General features: G+C 38.0%; 1 protein-coding gene across 1 annotated transcript in view; it reads left to right on the top strand.

The window, feature by feature from the left end:
- LAMA4 (laminin subunit alpha 4) overlaps positions 1-16,138 on the top strand; it is a 98,116-nt gene extending 81,978 nt beyond the window's left edge. The window contains exons 27-38 of the mRNA XM_005510268.3: positions 569-706; positions 2,186-2,319; positions 3,661-3,825; positions 4,522-4,675; positions 5,399-5,592; positions 7,173-7,362; positions 8,233-8,388; positions 9,240-9,399; positions 10,397-10,527; positions 12,948-13,041; positions 13,993-14,112; positions 15,560-16,138. Of these exons, the coding sequence (XP_005510325.2) occupies positions 569-706; positions 2,186-2,319; positions 3,661-3,825; positions 4,522-4,675; positions 5,399-5,592; positions 7,173-7,362; positions 8,233-8,388; positions 9,240-9,399; positions 10,397-10,527; positions 12,948-13,041; positions 13,993-14,112; positions 15,560-15,705 (1,782 nt within the window). The 3' untranslated portion in view covers positions 15,706-16,138. The remainder of the gene's footprint in view (positions 1-568; positions 707-2,185; positions 2,320-3,660; positions 3,826-4,521; positions 4,676-5,398; positions 5,593-7,172; positions 7,363-8,232; positions 8,389-9,239; positions 9,400-10,396; positions 10,528-12,947; positions 13,042-13,992; positions 14,113-15,559) is intronic.
- The last annotated feature ends 3,884 nt before the right edge of the window (positions 16,139-20,022 follow it).

Raw genomic sequence — 20,022 nt, 5'->3', positions numbered from 1 at the left:
TCCAAAGCCATGCTGTGAACCTGTAAAGATGAAGGAACCCACCACTTGTAGAACTCATCACACAATCTCACCCCCTGTCAACAAGGAAGGTAGCCGCAATTTGTCCTACCTCAGACTGGATTTTTCTTCTGAGACTCAGAGGGTTATATACCACCATGTCCAACATCACCCTCCATCCCCCACTCCAGCAGGCAGTCCAGCTCATAAACTAATGCATCACACATTGGGACGGTGACAGTGCCACACAGCTGAGACAGGCGCTTGAAGCCGCCTCTGCTTCTAGTTTTCAGACTCACTAATGTTGGCAGACTTAGTGTTAGGCCAAGAATCCCATGAAACTGAGAATAACTTGACTTACACTGCCTAAAATGCCTACACTCTCTTAAGAATTTCACAGCATGTGAGGGAAAGAGTATATAAATTACATTAAGACATGCAGGAAAAAATGAAGTTTTTATAGAACTGAACTGGCTGTATCTTTGGAAAAAAAAAAAAAAAAGGCTCATTCTTTCTGTGATTTGAATGTTTTCTGCAGTTTACTTGTAATTTTGTTTTATTTAATACACAGATGTCCCGCAAGGCATATTTCAATGGAGAGAGCTTCATTGCATCAAGCCAAAAATTGTCCCTCTTTACTGAATTTGAAGGAGGCTTTAATTTCCGGACACTGCAGCCCAACGGGCTGCTGTTCTACTATTCTGAAGGAGTGAGTATATATTTCTTTACGGTTCGCTTTATTTTATCATTGGATTGTTTCCCAGGAGAATACTAAGGGAATAATATGATTTCTCACTTCATCTTTTCATAATAGAGAAAGCAGTCTGCAACATATTATAGAAGCATTCATTGATTACCTCATTTTCACAGTTCACATTTGATCTACAGATGAAAACCAGCAATGCTTAGACATTATTTTGATGTTGAGAAGAGGATTTGATCAAATGCCTAGAATTAACCTACATCAATTTGTGTTTAATAAAGTCGTTAGGGCAAAAATGCACAGTGGATCTTGCTGTGCTCAGCAGCACTGCAATCCCTATTTGGACCTGTGGGTGCTACCCAAGTACAAATAGTATTAAGGGCCTGATATTTTCCATCCAGACACAATCCCCTGGAAGCAAAGACAAAGTTTGTTTGAATTAGTGAGACGATATTTTGAGCACTGCTGAGATGACAGAAATCAGAAAGATCCCTATATTTCCAGGAGATAATTCAGCCTTCATGTGTGATGGGGAAAAGCTGCTCCTTGCATCTAAGGGAAATCAGGCTGCTCTAAATACCCCCTCTGAAGTGTGACATTGGCAGATATATTGACTCGCACTCCCAAAATGTTGTGTGAGCCAGAGTGATTCCAAGACTGTGCAGCCCCAGATGACAGAACATTTGCAACCATCCCCAAAAGTCTGTTCTTCTATACCTGCAGAAGATCATCAGCAGTGCAGCAGGGCAGGCTGTACGACACCGATAACAGCTCCTGAACTTTTACATTTTACAGCCTGGAGTATTACCTTAAATTGAAATCAGTAACCATGTCAGTTATCCACATCATTTGCATAAATGAGGCCTTAGACACACCACTTCTGGTTTTAGCTCAAAATCTCTAATCTTATGAGATGCCAAGTGCCCTACTTAACAAATGGAGGTTCAGCTTTTTAGCACTTGACAGAACGAGACAGCATGGTTCCTACCAGTGCACAGGGGCAGTGCTTGCTCTGATAGAACAGATAATATTCCTGCTTTGTGGCACAGTGATCCCATACGCCTGACCCAGATAACAGATCTTATCTGAGATAATTTTGAGTGATTGAATGAGTCTGATCAGAGGGAATTAGGAAAAGAAAAAAGAAATTATTGGTCTTATGACAGCAGAAATCTTGCAGTAACAGCTGCTCTATACAGTGCCAGGGGTACCAGAAACACAAATGAAATGTAAACATCATACATCCATGCTAGTGGAAGGAGCTCATGTGACAGATACACAAGACATAATCAGCAGCAGAATTCCCAGAATTCAGGCTTAAAAAGCAGCAAGAATATCAATTCTAATGAGATAATATTTTTTGCAAATAAAGCACAAATGGAGAAAAGAGCAAGAAAGAAAAGAAACACAACAGGAAAATGTTAACAGAAATGTTAATTTTTCTGTGTTACAGTTACTTATGAAGATGTTTTTTCTATATTTCAGTCAGATGTATTATCCATCTCTATGGATAGAGGTGCTGTTGTATTAAACGCAAGTGGAACCAAAATTCAATCACCAGACCGAAATTACAATGATGGAAAAACTCACTTCATCGTTACTTCTATCACCCCAGAAAGGTAAAGCTGTCCAGCATCTTTTATTCTCTGCCTCCAGAATATAAGTATTTATTGTAAAGTACATTATCATTTAATATACACTTTCAAAATGATGTTTAAGTGGGGGGTTTTAAACAATATTTTTACCTGATCAATTCAGTAAAAAAAAAAAAATACAAAGCAAAGAATCTGTGATTGAAAACTGGCCAGCTTGGCCTGAGCAGGAGACGCTGGGAATTTTTACTAAAACTAAAATAACAGTTTTTCTAAAAGCTTGGTTCTTTTTTGTCCTCTGGTATGAAAGCAGTTTAACTTCATTTAAGACTAGCAAGAGATTCATTTTGCAGCAGGATTGAATGTTCTGATTTGTTAAAGCAATCCCAGATTGACCCTGAAGTAATTGAGGCATCCTCACAAAAAGCATTAATTTGGGATATATACAGTGAAACATGTTCAAAATACTTTTAGCACTGACAGACACAAATGTAGGACTAAATGCAGCAGTTTTAGGGATTTACAAAGGGAATAAGAATCTCTATGTGCCGTTTAAAAAACTTGAGAGCATTGTTTTATTGGTTTTATTGTTGTTTTCTATGTTTAAAATTTTCTTAGATGGTCTAGTAATCAAAGCATCTTTTTTGAAGAATCTTGCCTATGCAGATATAACCAGGTCATTTTCAGTTTTCTAATGGAAATGGAGGTTTGTACCTATGACTTCTGACATCAAAGATACACAGTTTGAAAAGCTGAAGGTGTAAAAATGTGCCTCGGAATAGCATTGGGGACTGTCATGTTTTGCTGAGTATTTTGAATTCTTAACTTTCCAAACAAAGCCAATATCTGATGCTTTAGTTATACTCAGTTTCTTATTAAAGTAATAGAATCCTTTCTGACTTCTGCAGCAATTAATGCGTTGCACGATTAGGTTAGGTAAAGAACATTGTATAAGCTCAAACATCCATGTACTGTGATGACAGTGAAGGAAAAGGGGATAGGGGCATAAAGAAGAATTAGCATGTGCTTAGATCTTATTTTTCCCAAATGGTGGCTCCATCAATTTGTTAGCAATTCCTTAGTTTGTCTGTTTTCACTGGGCAGACTATGTTTTTTTTGGACTTCACAATTCACCCCGGGTTATTATGAATTCCATGGGCCTCTGGACTCAGCTTTGCCAGTAGGTTAATTGCACTGTTGCTCATTGCACAGCTGGATGAAAGAAGGTCCTCACCTGGCTTTAAGCACTGGGATGCTTGGCGATGTATACACTTAGCTGATCATTTTGTTTGTATGTAATATGCTGGTTAAGCACTGACATTGACATTTCTGAAAGCAGACTACGAAACGGACGCTTTGCCTTTTTAGATATGAGCTGACTGTTGATGACAAGAAACAAAGTAAGAAGAACCCAACAAAGGACAATGCAGGGAAAAGCCTGGACAGCAACAAGAAGTTTTATTTTGGCGGCTCTCCCCTCAGAACGCAGCAAGCCAACTTCACTGGCTGCATAAGCAACGCTTACTTTACTTGGTGAGTAGCATTCCTCAAAAACACATTACCAGGCAGTCACTGCCTGACAGCTCAAATAGTAGCTCGAGAGAACTGTTTTATTTTCACAATAAAAATTCCTCTCTATATTTTGTGAAGCTAGACAGTATGTGTGAATAAGTTTCTTACCTGATTTGCCATGGAATCTGTTGACACAGACCTTCTAGGTTAAGATACTGTTAAAACATTAATAACTTGATGTAAATCAGCTTTCAGTCCTGCACCTGCTAATTCTGCTGGTGCAATGTATAATTTGCATAGCTCTAATTTACATTTATATTGTGTAGCTTTCAGCTCTGCCATTGAAACAAAATTATATTAAGGCATCTTGCAGAAGCTGGGAAAGTTAGGAGTTCAGTTATGTGAAAATGGTCAGAATTTGTTGATCTTAATGGTTTTATGAAATGTTCTTATACAGAATATTTTAAAGTGGTTTTGATGCTGCAGATTCATACTCTGTTTATCCAAGCATGGGTACAACAGACAGAGGTAGTATAGGCTGCCTGCATTACACAAACATTGACTGGTAAATCTGTGTTTTTATCCATGATCCAAGAATGAAAGAAAAGCCCATCCAAACATCATTTAAACCATAAACGTAAAATTCCGTGATTTTTATGAAGACAATTCCAACACTTGGAAAAAATCTGTACTTGTCATCCCCTCTTTGAAACACAGGTTGGATCAAGAGGTTGAAGTGGAAGATTTCCAGAAGTACTCTGAGAAAGTTCAGGCCTCTTTGTATGGATGCCCTGTTGAATCTCCTCCAGTTGCTCTTCTCCATAAGAAAGGAAAAAACTCATCAAAAGCCAAAGGAAACCGTAATAAAAAGGTTTGCTACAAACTGCCCCAGTACCACCCTAGAATTTTCCACAGTTGATACACAATGTGCCATGATTGGGAATTCTCCAAATCATGGATCCAAAATGTACCACATGAAGAATATTTCAGATATATGAAGGAAAGGATCCAGTTCCTTTACATATTCCATCACTGCAAATGACTGCCCTGACTCATTCTATCTGGCCTACACATGCATCATTTTCTCTTGCTAGAACTGTAGATGTAAATTTATGACATCTTCAAAAAACTACAGCAGAAAAATGCCTTCTTGATTCCTTCTAATATCCTAAAGGCAATAAGCTTTTTTCTGTTCTCAGCACTTTCTGTGTGGCTCTCTCCACTGTGTACAATTAGCATGCACTAATATAAATGGGAAAAAACACAGCATGCAGAACTTTTAGTCCAAGCATGTTCTCTTATGCCTGTAATGTAGCTGATATAATCAAAAGCAGAGCAGGAGAGATTCAATTAGGAAAACTGCAAAAGAATTGAATTGTAATTACATTAGCTATACAACTGTTTAGTTTATCCCTTCTTCCGCCCTAAGTCAGCATCTATAGGAGATCTGTTCAAGGAAAATTTGACTTGGAACTATTCCTGGCATTTTCGTAAGGAAAAAATATATTATTACCCTAGATATAAATCATACTGGTATTTTTATTATGTCTAATATTAGTTTAAATTTCTGGTTAATGGTTCTCTTTCTATGCAGGTGGGAAGAGATAAAGACAAGCTCTCACAGCCTTCATCTGGCCTCAAAAAACTGTATCAAGAAGTGAATATGCAAAGAGACCCTCAATGCCACTTGCCCATGAATCCCAAGGCAATTGAACATGCATATCAGTTTGGAGGAACAGCAAACAGCCGGCAAGAATTTGATCACATACCAAAGGATTTCAATGAAAGGTAAAGGGACCTTAGAAATAAAAATTCAATATACTGGGGAGGAATAATATTTATTTTAAAGGGAAGAAAAAAAAAAAAAAAAAGGCATATTTCTGCTGTTACACTGGTGGCTTTTCCTTTGTATCTTAGGACAATTTTTTCATAGAGCATGATGAGCATGTTGTTAGGATATATTAAAAGGTGTTTCAGTTGAGTAAGAGCAATAAATAGAATGTGTTTCCAGTTACATTCTTTTTGTAGAATCTTCATCTGCATTGTATATTAACAAAATGTATATCCTTGCCCATTTGTACAAAGACTTTGAGGATGTTATTTCTGTACAAGCAATGCACCATCCGTCTCTTGGTGCAAGAAGCAATGGCACTAGAGCAGAGCTGGAAAAGAACATGACAGCTCATCAAGAAATGAAGCAGTTATGTGCTGAGTGGACCTTGGCAGCAGTTTAATGGTTAGGAATCTACACAGTCCAGCAGGACATAAAGCTATGAAAACCATGTCCAATTCAAGCTATAATGGAAATACAAGTAATTAATAATGAGTCCAGATATTGTGGACATTTAATTCTTGGGCTCCCACAGTATAAGCCATATGGCATGTTATGAACAACAAAGGATTTTGGTTAAATACTTTCCATGAAAGACTATAAATTCAACAACACAGCACTTCCTGGAAGCATACCAGACTGCTAACTCAGAAGAGTGATATTTCCTGACTTAAATAAAAAAAGCATTATGTTCTTTTTAATTCAATAGTGTTTTACTTAGGGCAGTCCTGATGGTGCCCATATGAAGAAGGAAAACACAAATTCTAATATGTCTCTTCATCTCTACAAGAAATATTTGGTTTACAACTGTTATTACAGCTTTACCATTGTAATGTTAATTTAAAAAAAAAAAAAAAAACAATGACTTGTGATGTTTTAAAACAACTGATATTGGCAAAGGCCTGAGTGCATATGGAATGTACACACACATGCAATGTGGAATGTATAGATCCTTCAGGCAATTAAAAAAATGGAAGCTAGGCTAGTCACCTGACATGAGAAGCGGGACCAATCAGTTCTGGCTTTGCCATTTTTCAGACCCAAAGTAATAATATAAATCACTCAAGAAATCTTCACTATTCACAGTGCCAAACCAAGTCAGTATAACTTGCCATGTTGGCTTGGACTTCACGAGGAACTAGAAGGAAGGAGAAGCTTAGCAGTGAAGGTGGAATAACATCAAAGATTTGTGCATTGTCAGGCCCCTGTGTCATCACAATTAAAAAGTCGCCCAACATCGCTGTTTGACAGGAATGGCAATGCTGTGTATACACTGTCAGTTATTGGTGCTTTGTACTGATTTTATTCACTCTGGATAATTCAATTTTTGGAAATATGTTCCTTGCAAGGTAGCTGCTTCTACAATTTTGACTTCTACTCCAAAAACCTTTATGGAATGTTTTTCAGAAACACCATCTCCATAAAGGAGATGTATAATCCTTTGGATGAGACTAAAATCTCAGTCTTCCTCTGCCTGCAGTTTGATTTAAGTCAGTTAAATCTGCTCTAATTTTAATATTGTGTTTTTATGTGCCAGAGCTCAGTTCTCTATCAGTCTGAAAACTCACTCATCTCATGGAATGATTTTCTATGTCTCGGATCAAAAAGAAAACAACTTCATGGCCCTTTTCGTTGCTCATGGACGACTTGTTTTTATGTTTAATGCTGGTCACCAGAAGATAAGAATTAAGAGCCAAGAGAAATACAATGATGGCCTTTGGCACAATGTAAGTAAAAGAAAGCAATCATTGTGATTGTACATGCTATTACGGCTGCAGTAAAGATACTGCTGATCTGACAGTTCAGCAGTTTTCATTCATGCATTCATAACAACACCTATGTGTTGAGAAACTTCTGCCAAGATTTTTAAATCTTCCACATGGTATTTTATCAAATCATTAACTTGGGACAGGAAAGAGAACCAGCTATAAAAATCCAGCAATTCCCAACACAAACAGCTGAACAAAAGTGACAGAAGCAAGCAGAGCAGTGAGGCAATAAAAAGTGAGGTTAGCTAGGAAAGGAAGGACTAGGGTAATTTTGTTCAGCAGAATTCTTTGAAGTGCCTAAGCAAGAAACACAGTTATCCTGGATGCCCTCTGTAGACTATGCAAATAAAAAGACAATTTTAGGGTTCGAGGTGAATTGCCCTCTGTAGGTAACTCCCTCTTCTCACTGACTACAGAGGAAGTCTACAGTTACTAAGCTTTTAACTTGGGCACATCAGTGTTTAAAGCAGGTTGGATGAATCCAGACCATAAAACTAGGAAAGACTGATATTGCTAACAGTGGTAGCACTGTAGCAGTGACTCATCTACACACATAAAGATGAGCAGATCTCAGTAGACCTTGTGACATCTTGATTACTTCTGCTTTGTACACCAAAATGTAAGAAATACAGCAGTTTTACTAGCTAGCCTTTACAAAAATGTGAAAAAAGAGGGTTGTCCAGCAAATAATATTGACTGTTAATAAAAGAGATTTGTAGAATATGACTTCAAGGCTTTTCTTCTCAAACTTATCTTCTTCCATTGCACAGGAGTGTTTCCTCCACAGATGAAAGTAATCTTCCAAATTTTTTTTTCTTCCCTTTCTAGGTGATATTTATTAGAGGCAAAAATATTGGTCGTTTGATAATTGATGGTCTCCGAGTACTGGAAGAACCTTTCAGCAGTAATGCTAATACCTGGCAAGTCACAGAACCACTCTATATTGGGGGTGTAGCTCCAGGAAAAGCTGTAAAAAATATCCAGGTAAAGCAGACACCCATTACAACATCCCATACCACTACGTACAGCTAATGCAAAATCTAACTGTAGGCATGAGTTCAGGCAAAAGCATATTATGGTCTGAATCCACAGTATGATGAGGAGCACACCACTGAGTTCAAGTGGATGGCAAAGCTCCCACAGGGCCGGGCTGGTGGTCACTGGTCGAGACTTCCATAGGCTTGCAGCAGCAACTGGAAGGCGTTAAACATAATCTGTCTTTGTCTCTGAGGAACAAAGAAATCCCAGTGAGATCCAAGCTTAGATGAGACAGGTAAAGTTAGGTGAGATCAGTTTTGCCTTTAGGCCTGAGATATAGATGGCTTTGGGAGAGATCTTAGTGTTGTCTTAGTGTTTCTGTTTTAAGACAGTAGCTAGAAGTCAGGATTCTGTGCTACATCTTGGATAGTGAAGCATATGGAAAAGTGTTAAAGCAAAAGTGAACATAACCAAGTGTCCTTCAAAGTAATCTTATTGCTATATGCCTAACAAGATAGATTCACTACTCAGAAATTTCTAAGTAGGTGCCTGTCCTTTCTTGAGGGTATGAGGTATGTATAACAGCGGCTTGCTCTAGCTGTGCTTTGTTTCTCTTGGTTCAGTAAGGTTTGCTTGAGAAATAACACAAGCTGGAGTTATCTTGAAGTCATCAGAGAGATATGAGAGGCTACAGGTATTTGTCCTGCTTCTCTTCTCTGGAAACTTTTCCAATTCAAAACTGGTACACCAGACAATCACAGCTTTACAGCTCATAAATAAGTACAAATAAGGACCAAATAGTTTATTTCCTTCCACAAGCAGTTTATCTACTAATCATGCTTTTTTTTCCACCTCAGATTAACTCAGTCTACAGTTTTAGTGGTTGTCTCAGCAATTTACAGCTCAATGGAAAATCAATTACTTCAGCTTCACAGACGTTTAGTGTAACACCTTGCTTTGAAGGCCCATCAGAAGCAGGAACATACTTTTCATCAGAAGGAGGATATGTCGTCCTTGGTAATGCAATACTAAACAAATGTATCCCCTAACAAGACTGTGGTATTCACTGTGTTTCAGAATGGCATATTTCACTAAAGGGTGTGCTAATTTCTGAAGCTGTGAGTTGTAAGGATTATTAGATACAGATCATCATTGTGGTAAGCAGCTGATGTTCATAGGTCACAATGACATTGAAACTTAACAAGTTGTTATATAAATACATCTGTATGTATTCTAATTAATTAGAATAATTTCACAAAGGAATGGATTATAATGTGGTAAAAATTATTGCAGACATGCAGAAGTCAATGTGGCTAAGACCAAGTATTCCAGCAGTCATCCCTTATTTTTTTAATTAATAAAACAATATGTAATTCAAAAATCATTGGGAAAGGCTTTCTGCATGTCTTGGTACTGAACAATATGACAGAACACATCTTTTCTGTCATTTAAGCCTGCTGTGTTTCAGGAAATGTTTTATGAGGAGTTTTTGGTCACACAGGCTCTGATCTGAACAGGAGAGGAAACTGCACAATTCATTGGAAACACCAAGAAGAACTGATGTTTCTAATTTGCTCCCTGGCCTGCCACCAAATTGAAAAAAGAGGTTTCTTCTACTGAATCATCAAAGCTCAAGTGAACTCCCACTCACTGTAAAAACTGCTGAATGTCTAGTAAATTTCACAATAAGAAACTGCCAAAAAATACAACTTAATTTCTGCCACCCATTTAATTGCTAAGAAATATTTTTAAACAAAATATTTTTTTTTAAATAAAGAGAAAAATAAACAAACCTTTATTAGTACTTCAGGCAAACATAAGCAAAACAAAAGCCGAAATGGGTCATTGATGGCACACCATGCCATCTCTTCAAGTATGTGTGTACTGGCAAAGGTTCCAATAGTTTTAAAGACAGAACAAATAAGTTCCACCCTGGAGCTTTGAATCCTTGAAGAGATGTCTAATTTCATCACTAACTCAGTACAAAAAGAATGTTCTTCTTTTTCCCTCACAGATGAATCCTTCAGTTTAGGCCTGAAATTTGAAGTTGTTTTTGAAATACGTCCCCGAAGCAGCTCAGGAATTCTACTGCATGGTCACAGCGTGAATGGAGAGTACCTGAACATGCACATGAGAAATGGACAGGTATAATGAAGGTCACATTTCCTCCACTGCTTTGACTGATTCCTCCCCTACCTGCTTGGGCTCTGCTATTTTTCACTATTTGCCATTAGTTGTTTCTTATTCCTCTCTTAAATATATTAATTGTGTAGGTTAAGCAACCCAGATATTTCTTTTAAAATACAAAACACACCACCTAACACAAAATCAGATCACTTTAATGATACCAACTATAAATATGTAATGAGCAGCTAAAAAGAAGCAAGAGCACTGATTCTTTGGTGCTGCTCTTTCATCCACTCATTAAAAATGTATAACAGCTACAAGTAAGGTAACTGTTGGTGAATTTTTATTTCATGTTTGTTAAAAGAGAAGTCAGAGTTCCGCTTAGTCTCTTCTTTTTTAACATACAGGTGTCTGGTGGGGAGAATGAGGGAAAGGGGAAGTTCTGATTGTTGATCTTGGTTTCTAGAGCCTCTGGATTTTTGTAATGCTGTCTGTTGAAAGAGAGAGGTTTGAAATGAACTTATCAGATAGCTCTTGCTGTTGCTATTTTTTTATTATGAATATGTTCATCGCTAAAACCTGGGTCCCTTCATGCCACACATGGCATGCATACAGAAATAAGCTACAGTTTAAGCAGACAAAACAAGCAACAGTTTAGAGCAGAAGGAAAATAAATCATTTTTGCAGAAAATAAACTCAGGGAATAGTCGAGAGACTAAGCAGTGTAGATGTTCTTTAACCACTGCAATGTACTACCCAGTATCTGTCAACCAAAGTGGAAAAATATTCAAGTGAGGTTGGCTGTACCTCACTTAGAAATGCAACTCCTGAGGAAACATGCTGCCACCTTTCTTATAAGAACAGAGACACAATGATTTATCCTATCCTAAAGCAAGTGTCTAATACAGGTGACTATATGAGCTGTCAGTCAGAGAATCTGCTTTTCTATATTGACTGTAGACAGGACAACAGGTGCTTCACTTAGGCACCTAACTTTTGACAGCTGATTAGGTAAGATAAAGCCCATTGTCGCAGCTGTAGCTAGTTCTTGATTAATTAACAGAGAACTTAGAACACACTGCAGCAGTATCATGCCACACTTAAAGGTTGCATCTGTATGTAACTGGTCTACCAGAGCACTGCTTATGTAAAGATCTGATAGAAAGTTAGCATGTCTGTAAACTTGTCTGGTTTTCCAGCTGTATCAGTTGGTCTAACAAAAGATATTGCCTCACTTATTGCTTCAAACCTCACTTATCATATAACAAATATGCAATTCATAAACAAAATTCACCCTGGAAAAGTCGCTCTTCCCTGCCTGTCCCTGCAGTAGGTATGCCATTTAGCTTCTTAGTAAGCACCTCTGTTTTTTATCATCAACTCTCTGCTCTTTTTTGAATACATACCAAAGACCTGTTTTGTGAGAACTTTTATGCTGCACAAATAAGAACAATCAGCACCTATAATTTGTTTTTTAAATGTATGCATCTCTATCAGTACAGCTTGTCTGGGTGATTTACTAAGGAGCCACTTTCTCTTGTGATACTGCATTTGCTTTTGTAGCTCCTATATATTTTCTCCAACGGTGGATGAAAGAGAACATAAGGATCATTTCATTTATGTTTGCTGGAGTCCTTGTGGTCAAAAGTTTAAAAATTTTTTAGTTGCAACTACATGGAAACTGAGATTCTCTAAAATTAAAGTTGTTTCCTTGCAATATTTTCAGTCAACAAGGTGTCAGATTATCAGGGGCAACTTTGACATTTGAAAAGCCTGAGTGACCAGACTGGTTTTTGGAGTTCTCCAGCATCACCAACTGGGAATCTTGTGTTCTGCAACAGGGACACAAGGCTGCTCTGCCACTTCTCTAGCATTCTCAAACAGAAAAATATTAATCCATGTAACTAAAGAAGAGATGCAAAATTCAGAATTAGGTTCACTTTTTAGCTCTGTCAGAAATTCGCTGGTAAGCTTGAACAAGTAACTTAAAATTCATTCTTAAATTCCTTATCTATTCCTTTCTCACATCTTGTCTGTTTATTCATACTTGGGTTTTTCACTACTGTTTTCTTTATTAAGTGGCTAGCAAGACGCCAAAAACTCATCTGATGCCTTGAAACACTAATTTACCACACAAGAAATAACAGGATAGCAGTACTAGAAAATTTGAGTAAAATTAGCTGTTACTTTTAATCTCTTCTTGAACAATTCCCTGAGTTCAAATCAGAAAAGCTGCAGAATTATTGAATCTTTTAAAAGTCCAAACAACTAAATCTGTGAATTAGGAAGGTGTTTTATTTTAAAGAATTTAATGAAATAATGTTTTCCTTTCACTGACATACTAGTCATCTTTTAAGTGGGAAATACAGCATTGTTCAACCTGAAGGAAAAAAGAGAACAGTAGGGGTTTACAGTGATGACTACATTATTTTCCTCAGGTTACTGTGAAACTGAATAATGGAATCAGGGATTTTTCAACTTCAGTGACACTGAAACAGAGTCTCTGCGATGGCAGGTGGCACCGAATTGCAGGTTGGTAAAACATGATTGTCCTCTAAGTGAGGTGACACAGGCCAGCTCTCCCTCCCCAGATATCCATCTCCATGGGCTAGTGCACTGGGAAGGGGGTCATGTTTTCAGTTCTTCCTTTTCATCTGTCAAGATGAAAGTTTGTGTGAAAAAGACAGTTGTATCCCTCCCTCAGACACAGGACCTGTAGAGCTTTATAGGAAGAACAAGCAAAAATGGAGGCTCCTTGTTCAAAGAACACAAGAATTGCTGGCAACCTTTCCTAAATTGTATACCAGATGATATTCTCCTTTTCCCAACTAGAGGTTAAATAAGTTGGAAGAATGTAGTAGGCACAAGTATATCTTGCCCTTAAATGTCAAATAACAGGACAGATCTGGGAGGCCACACAGGGAGATAGTCAGGATTTTGCCCTGTGCCAGACAGCCATCCTTTTTTCCTGGGTTTGAAAGTCAAAAAGAATTTCTAAATGTCAGGCACTTTGAACTCCCTTACCTTCCTGTCTAGATGCTTGCTTGGGATATCTCCCAGTGCACATTCAGAAGAGACTTGAGTGTGCACCCTTTCCCTATGCATTCTGGTTTCCTTTTGGAGGAAACTCAGGAACACATGCAGGGAGGAAACCTCACTGTGTTCTAGTATATCCCCTATTAGCAGTGATTTGGCAAAGTTTCTCTAAGCCACATGCCATTGTGTGCTCATACCCTGCAGCACAGACCCTGCTGCCAACAATCAAGAGCCCTACTCAGCAGCACCCTTGCTCCCACACTGTATCTTCCATTGGCCCTGATCTGTGCCAGAATCTACCCAAGTACTGTCACTGGTATTGATAGCTCACACCCAAGCTAGCAAACACTAAATCAAACTACTCAGATCAGATAAGTCCTGTCTGTCATAGAAAACTCATGTGCTACTTCTTACAGTCTTCTTGATCACTGTTCCTTCTCCTTTCAGTCATTAGAGATGCTAATGTGGTGCAGCTGGATGTAGACTCTGAAGTCAACCATGTGGTAGGGCCGCTAAATCCAAGGGCAATTGACCACAGGGAGCCAGTGTTTATTGGAGGTGTACCAGGTAAGTTTTTGGCAGCTTTGTGGTATGTTGTTCTCAAATTTCAATACGGTTTCCAGAGAAAGCATAGACTTGGATTTAATTTATAAAAACAACAAAATATATCTCGTGTGAACAACGTGTAAAATCCCAAGGCTCGAGAGCTGATCAGAAATGTCCTGCCTCGAGTTCTAAAAGAAAAAAGTGCTGCTTCATTGAAACCAAAACATTCACAGTTGCTGGAGGGTCAAGTATGGACTCAGTAGAGAAGTCAGCTAGCTAGAAAACAAATAGCTTTTTTCCACTTTCCAGTATGGCCTGTTTTTTCAAGAAGTGATTGATTTGTTTATTTATGGGATTGGAAACCCATTGTTACCGGAGTCCTAAGGTTTAGTTGCTAGTAAGCTTCCTTCTTCTTCTTCAAGCAATAGCATCTTGGAACACAAGACAAAACATGAAGATTCTTTTTCTTACTAGTGATTTCTATTGCACAGATGTCTGCTAATGTGAATTTGTGACTCACAGACCATCTGTGTAGCGTGGGCCAAGATTACTACATTTACTTCCCTTATTCAACAGACAGAGCTACTCTGTTGGGCTTCACATACAAACTGTAATCAACACTACGTGATTCAATTTTTAAGTCATCTCCTATACATTTGTCATTGGAAACATGCAGCATTATTTCTCTGTGCCTGGCATGTCAATCATGAACAGATCCAACTACAGAATTTAGTATATTGCTTATCTTGGATTAGTGGCTTGAGTGCAAGATGTTCTCATCCATGCCACACTAGCAGGAGGAAAAATGAGCCTAAAAGGAATAATAAAATCTATGTGCAGATGCCTGTTCATTCTTTAAATCCAAACTGGAATTTTACTAGGTCAGAACTTTTCCCAGAGAGGTAATATAAAGTGCTGATTGCAAATGCTGTTCTGCTTCATAATAGAGCCTTTTATTTCTACATTAATTATAGAATACTAAAGCAATGCCATACATTGGCTCAATAATGCTGTTAACACTCTGGCACAGTAAAATCTTATAATGAACTTCACAACAACAAAGAAGATATAATGCTAACTAATACAATGTAAATACAGTAAATTAAATGCAAATTAACAAATCAGACACAGATGACAATACATGTAATGTTAAAAGAAACTACTAACATGCACCCTGGGATTCAGCTAGTCTGTTACTTAAAAGAAAATGTAGTTGTCAAAAAATGCAAGATCGGACTTCTATTGACTAGTTAGTATCAACAGTTTTACATGAGTATGGGTAACTCCCCATACCTATTTTCATGGCCACTAGGGCACTGGCAGTAGTCCAGACATTCTAAAAGACCCACAGAAGATTCAGCAGAGCTGCAGTTAGCAGCAAATTGAAAAGCTTCTGCCACCAAACCGACTATTTGGGTCATCATGAGCTCTAATATTTTTTTCTTTTTTTTAAATCTGCTTATTCCAGAGTCTCTGCTAACATCCAGCCTGACTACACGCAACTCCTTCATTGGCTGCATTCGGAACTTCATGATTGATGAAAAACCAGTGAGTTTTAGTAAAGCAGCTTTGGTTAGTGGTGCTGTAAGCATCAACACATGTCCAGCAGCCTGATAGTGCACTGCCTCCATCCTGTAAAGTTCCTTATACCACAGAAGGAAAAACAGAACAAAAGAAACCACATTCATCAGGAGAAGAAGAATGAAAATACCAAGGATCAATCTACAGAAAGCAGTATGTTTAGGGGTCACTTGTAATTTCTGCGTGCAAACAAAAATCACTGAAGAATAAAGGGCTGTTGCTTCTGCACTTCTCTTACTATACCACAAGAGTGAGCTTTACCACTTCTTATAGTGTATGTGTGGCCAGTCTGTTACATTAAAATGTGAGATTATAAGAGACATGAAAACCATATTAAATATGTTACTTTCGAGATAGATCCTCTACATCATTTCATTCTGTACCTTAGGTCAGACTTTGTTTCACAGGAAAAGATCTGCTAATGCACATTAAAGAATAAAGCTAGACAATAGACTTACATCACAAATCAGTGTATTCAAATATATATATTTTTATTTTTTTTTTTAATTTTTCATTCAACTCATTTATAGGTTCCTCAATGAAAATGGGGGGCAGAGAGCATATCAGTTATGTAAGCTTACAATGAAAAACTAAAATTTTTATTCCACTTCTAGACTTCATGGATATATTCTAGCACAACGTGAAGATAGGATGTACATATTTTAAGACAGACACTTAATATAATTGATCATTTACCTAAACTAGGTAATTTTAGAGCAATGCTTGCCTTACATAGGAAGGAAGGGAAAAGAGAAAATTCAAAATTTCAGATTTTTTCTCTGAATTTTTAAATGCACTTATACACAAACACAGCACTGAATCCACAATCTGATTATAATCTCATTTGCAATAATATAACACAAGCAAACACAAAGCATAGAAAAGACAATCATAGTCACAGGTTCAGGCAAATCCCTTATCACATCAAATCATCACTTCCTTGTGAGACTGCTGCAGGACTTCAGTTTACAGCAGTAATTCTTAAACTAGGAACATGTTCCTGTGGAATATATTCCAGAAGACACGGTGCTGCAGAAGAACTGGAGGTGAAATAGGAAGATGTAAACAGAAGGCGAAGGGCTGCAAATCTGGGCTATGTTAAAACCATAGAAGGTAGATGTAAATTAATTCTAGGCTTTTGCTCACAGTGGGCTTCAGCATCAGACAGAAGTCACTTGCAAAACTTAGTCTCTTCAGTGATAACCTACAAGGCATCCAAGACATTTAGCTTCCTTTTCACTAAAGAATAAACTACCGTTGACAGAAAGTTTTACGATTGCTGGAAAAATTATTGTTGGAATCAATATGCAACAACCTCCAGACTAAAAATAAATAGGAGCTCATCTGGAAAACACACAAGTGACAACTGGAATCCAAAGATCTTGAATCTATGGACAGCTGGAGCAATCACCAGAATAAGATCCATGTGTCAGCACTAATCAGTAGCTTCCCTACTACACTCTCAATAGGAAGTTTTGACAGATTGAAGTCATCTTGGCTCATTCTGGGTAAAGTATTGCAAGCTGTAGACAGACAGGTACAGGGACTTTCTGGCAGCTGGGACCACATCGCTGCCTCTCAACTTTTCTCTGGAGTTCAGTGTTGGGTGGTGAGTGGACAAGAGAAGATAGTGTGGCTCCAGCAGTCACTGCTTACCCTTCTACCAGCCTTGTCAGCTCTACTCATGCTTTCAGCCCCCTGCCTGTTTTAACTGCCTTCTCCTGGACATGTCTTCCATTCTGTTCCCTGCAACTCTTGGGCAACACACTCCCAAGACTGATTCCCTTCCCAATAGCAGAGGGAAGCCCCCTACTTCTGGGAGTGGGATACAGCCCACTCTTTTCATAACTCCCTAGCCCACTGTTCATAGTTGAGAAGCAATCAGTACGAGCACCTATCACTCTGCAGTCTCCCCAAACCAAGCACATCATGGGTCCCCAAACCCAGTTACCTTCAAACACCGTCTTTGTCTCAGATACTAAAACCAGTACACCTGCGCAGCTCCTTCCTGCTCCCAGCTACTACCCAGACTCTGAACAGAAAACGTTTAGGGCTTTTGGTTTAGGAACTTTTTATTATTGGGGTTGATGAGTGAGCTGGGTTTCCAGTGAGTGGGTACCAGAGGCCATGGTGTCAGCTCTGTGCAGTTGGGAGCAGGGATAAAAAAGGAAGAATGAAGTCTCTCTCCTTCCAGTGGCAGTGAGTTGTTAGATTGGCTCAATCAATCTCACGAGACCATAACCTGAGCTAAGCTTCCTCAGGCCCTGGTCTCTAGGACCCTATTTCTGGAGAGGAAAGAAGAGCAGATTCTCTGCTTAGATAGGTTCATTATAAAGATTACTGAAATTCCTTTCCAGGTTGTCTGCAGCTGCTAAGCAGAGATAGCCAGGAATAGCATATGCTTGTGCCCTCTAAGAGCATCACAGTTTAGCAAATTCTGGTATTAAGTGGAGCACTGTATTTTAACTAGCACACACATATTCAGAACATTTTTCCGTCTTACACCTACTTCTAACTAAAGTATATTTTCTCATAGCCACATGCAAGCTCTGTGAATAAATAATATTTTTCTTAGATATATTAGCTGCAATGAGATTTGGGTTTACTCAGTGGATTTACATTTAAGAATGATTTTTCTGATTAACCAGTCCTTTGCATACTTTTTATATGGAAAACTAAAAACACAGTAAAATAGTATGTGAATAAAAAACACATGAAAATACATAAACTGCTACCATTCGATTTACTTCTCTTTACTATATCACCGGCTAACCAAATGCAAGATATCTTACTCAATTTGCCTTTCTAGGCCTCAGAGATGTAGATTTTCCCTGTGCAGAACAGGGTTTCCAAAGAAAAATATTATAAATCATAGGATACTTGATGACTTGAGAGAGAGGAGAATAATGCAAATTTCCCTGCCCCAAACATCCACATGGACCTTGAAATTACCATTACATATGCACCAAAGAAAGTCTGTATGTGATGCGTTACATTACACACACCTCTGCATTTATTTCAAAGCTTCTGGTGCTTAAGAGAAGGCAATTGCCTAAGCAGAAATCTTCCTAGAATTCAATTTGTCTTCTGTATCTATCTTAAAACTTACAGCTCCAAAGTACAAAACTCTTCATCTACAAAGATTTGGGAAAAAAACTCCAGGTTCTGAGGTACATTGTCAGATTGTCCATTTGCATTTTCAATATTAATATAACTACCTCAGTTCTGCAGAAAGCTGACAAAAAATGAGTGCTGACCCTAAGGAGATTATACATTTTCTCTGCCACCTTCAAAGTTTTGGTAAGTACCGTTAGAGCCATTATCTAATTCAGGGCTACAGCTATGCTGTTATTATATCACGGAATACTCTGAAACTTGACATTTGCATGGTTATATAAGAAAGAAACCAATTTCAAGTTTAAATACTCAACAAATTGCTTCAAAATAGAGATTTTAATTAGAATTTCTGGCCCTTCTATCTCTAAATTCTGAAAATCTGTAGAGATCTCCCATAGTTAAAGGTTCTTACCAACCTTTCCTTCCCCTCAAGGTTCAAGATTATGGACAACAGCCTGAATGAAAAACGAAAGATGTAGCATTACAGGTCTGACAGTAATTCCTCAAGAGTCAGCCATTCTAAGGAAAAAAAAAAATCGTATGTGAATTAAGCCACGATATAAATCAAAGACTAACATTAGCTCAAATTCCAGCGTATTCTTCCTATAGCAGCATGTGGCCTAAATAGTCAAATGGCTGTCATTAAAAAGATGCTGAAAGCGTAACACATGCATTTAAGTTGGCTCTTGTGGTTGGGATTTAAGAGTTATTCACAGATTCACAGTGGTCCATGTCAACTCATTTCCTTTCAACAACATACTAAGTTATTCCTACAATTCATTTATTCAATTAGTGTTCCAAAGCTGTGGAATTCTTTCACTGTATAGCATCAACATCATCAAGTTACTGAGAAAATAAGGGTAAGAAACACATACTAGTGTAAGACTGATTAAATTATTAACATAGGCAAAAAGTCTCTTAGGGGACCCGACTAGATTCATGCATTTACGTTATGGCAGATGAAGTACAGTTTCATCTACAAATGAAACATAAAGTCAGTGTGTGATTATTTCTTTCATAGTTGAGCTGCCTGCTTCACTAAAGCTCTGAGCACATTCATCAAGCCAAACCGGTTATTACGCTTCCACTTCCTGTCCTTGGACCTCCTTTGGAAGCTAAAAAACATTCCCACATGAATATGAATCACAGTTGCATTTTTGATTCACAGTGTTTCCCAGCTCAGTGAGAATAATCACTTTACATTTGCCATCACTGAACTCTTAATGGCATATT

This window comes from Columba livia, chromosome 3, assembly GCF_036013475.1.
Source record: "Columba livia isolate bColLiv1 breed racing homer chromosome 3, bColLiv1.pat.W.v2, whole genome shotgun sequence".
Lineage (NCBI taxonomy): Eukaryota > Metazoa > Chordata > Aves > Columbiformes > Columbidae > Columba > Columba livia.
Note: the sequence above shows the minus strand (reverse complement) of the source record. Positions and strands in the feature narration are given on the sequence as shown.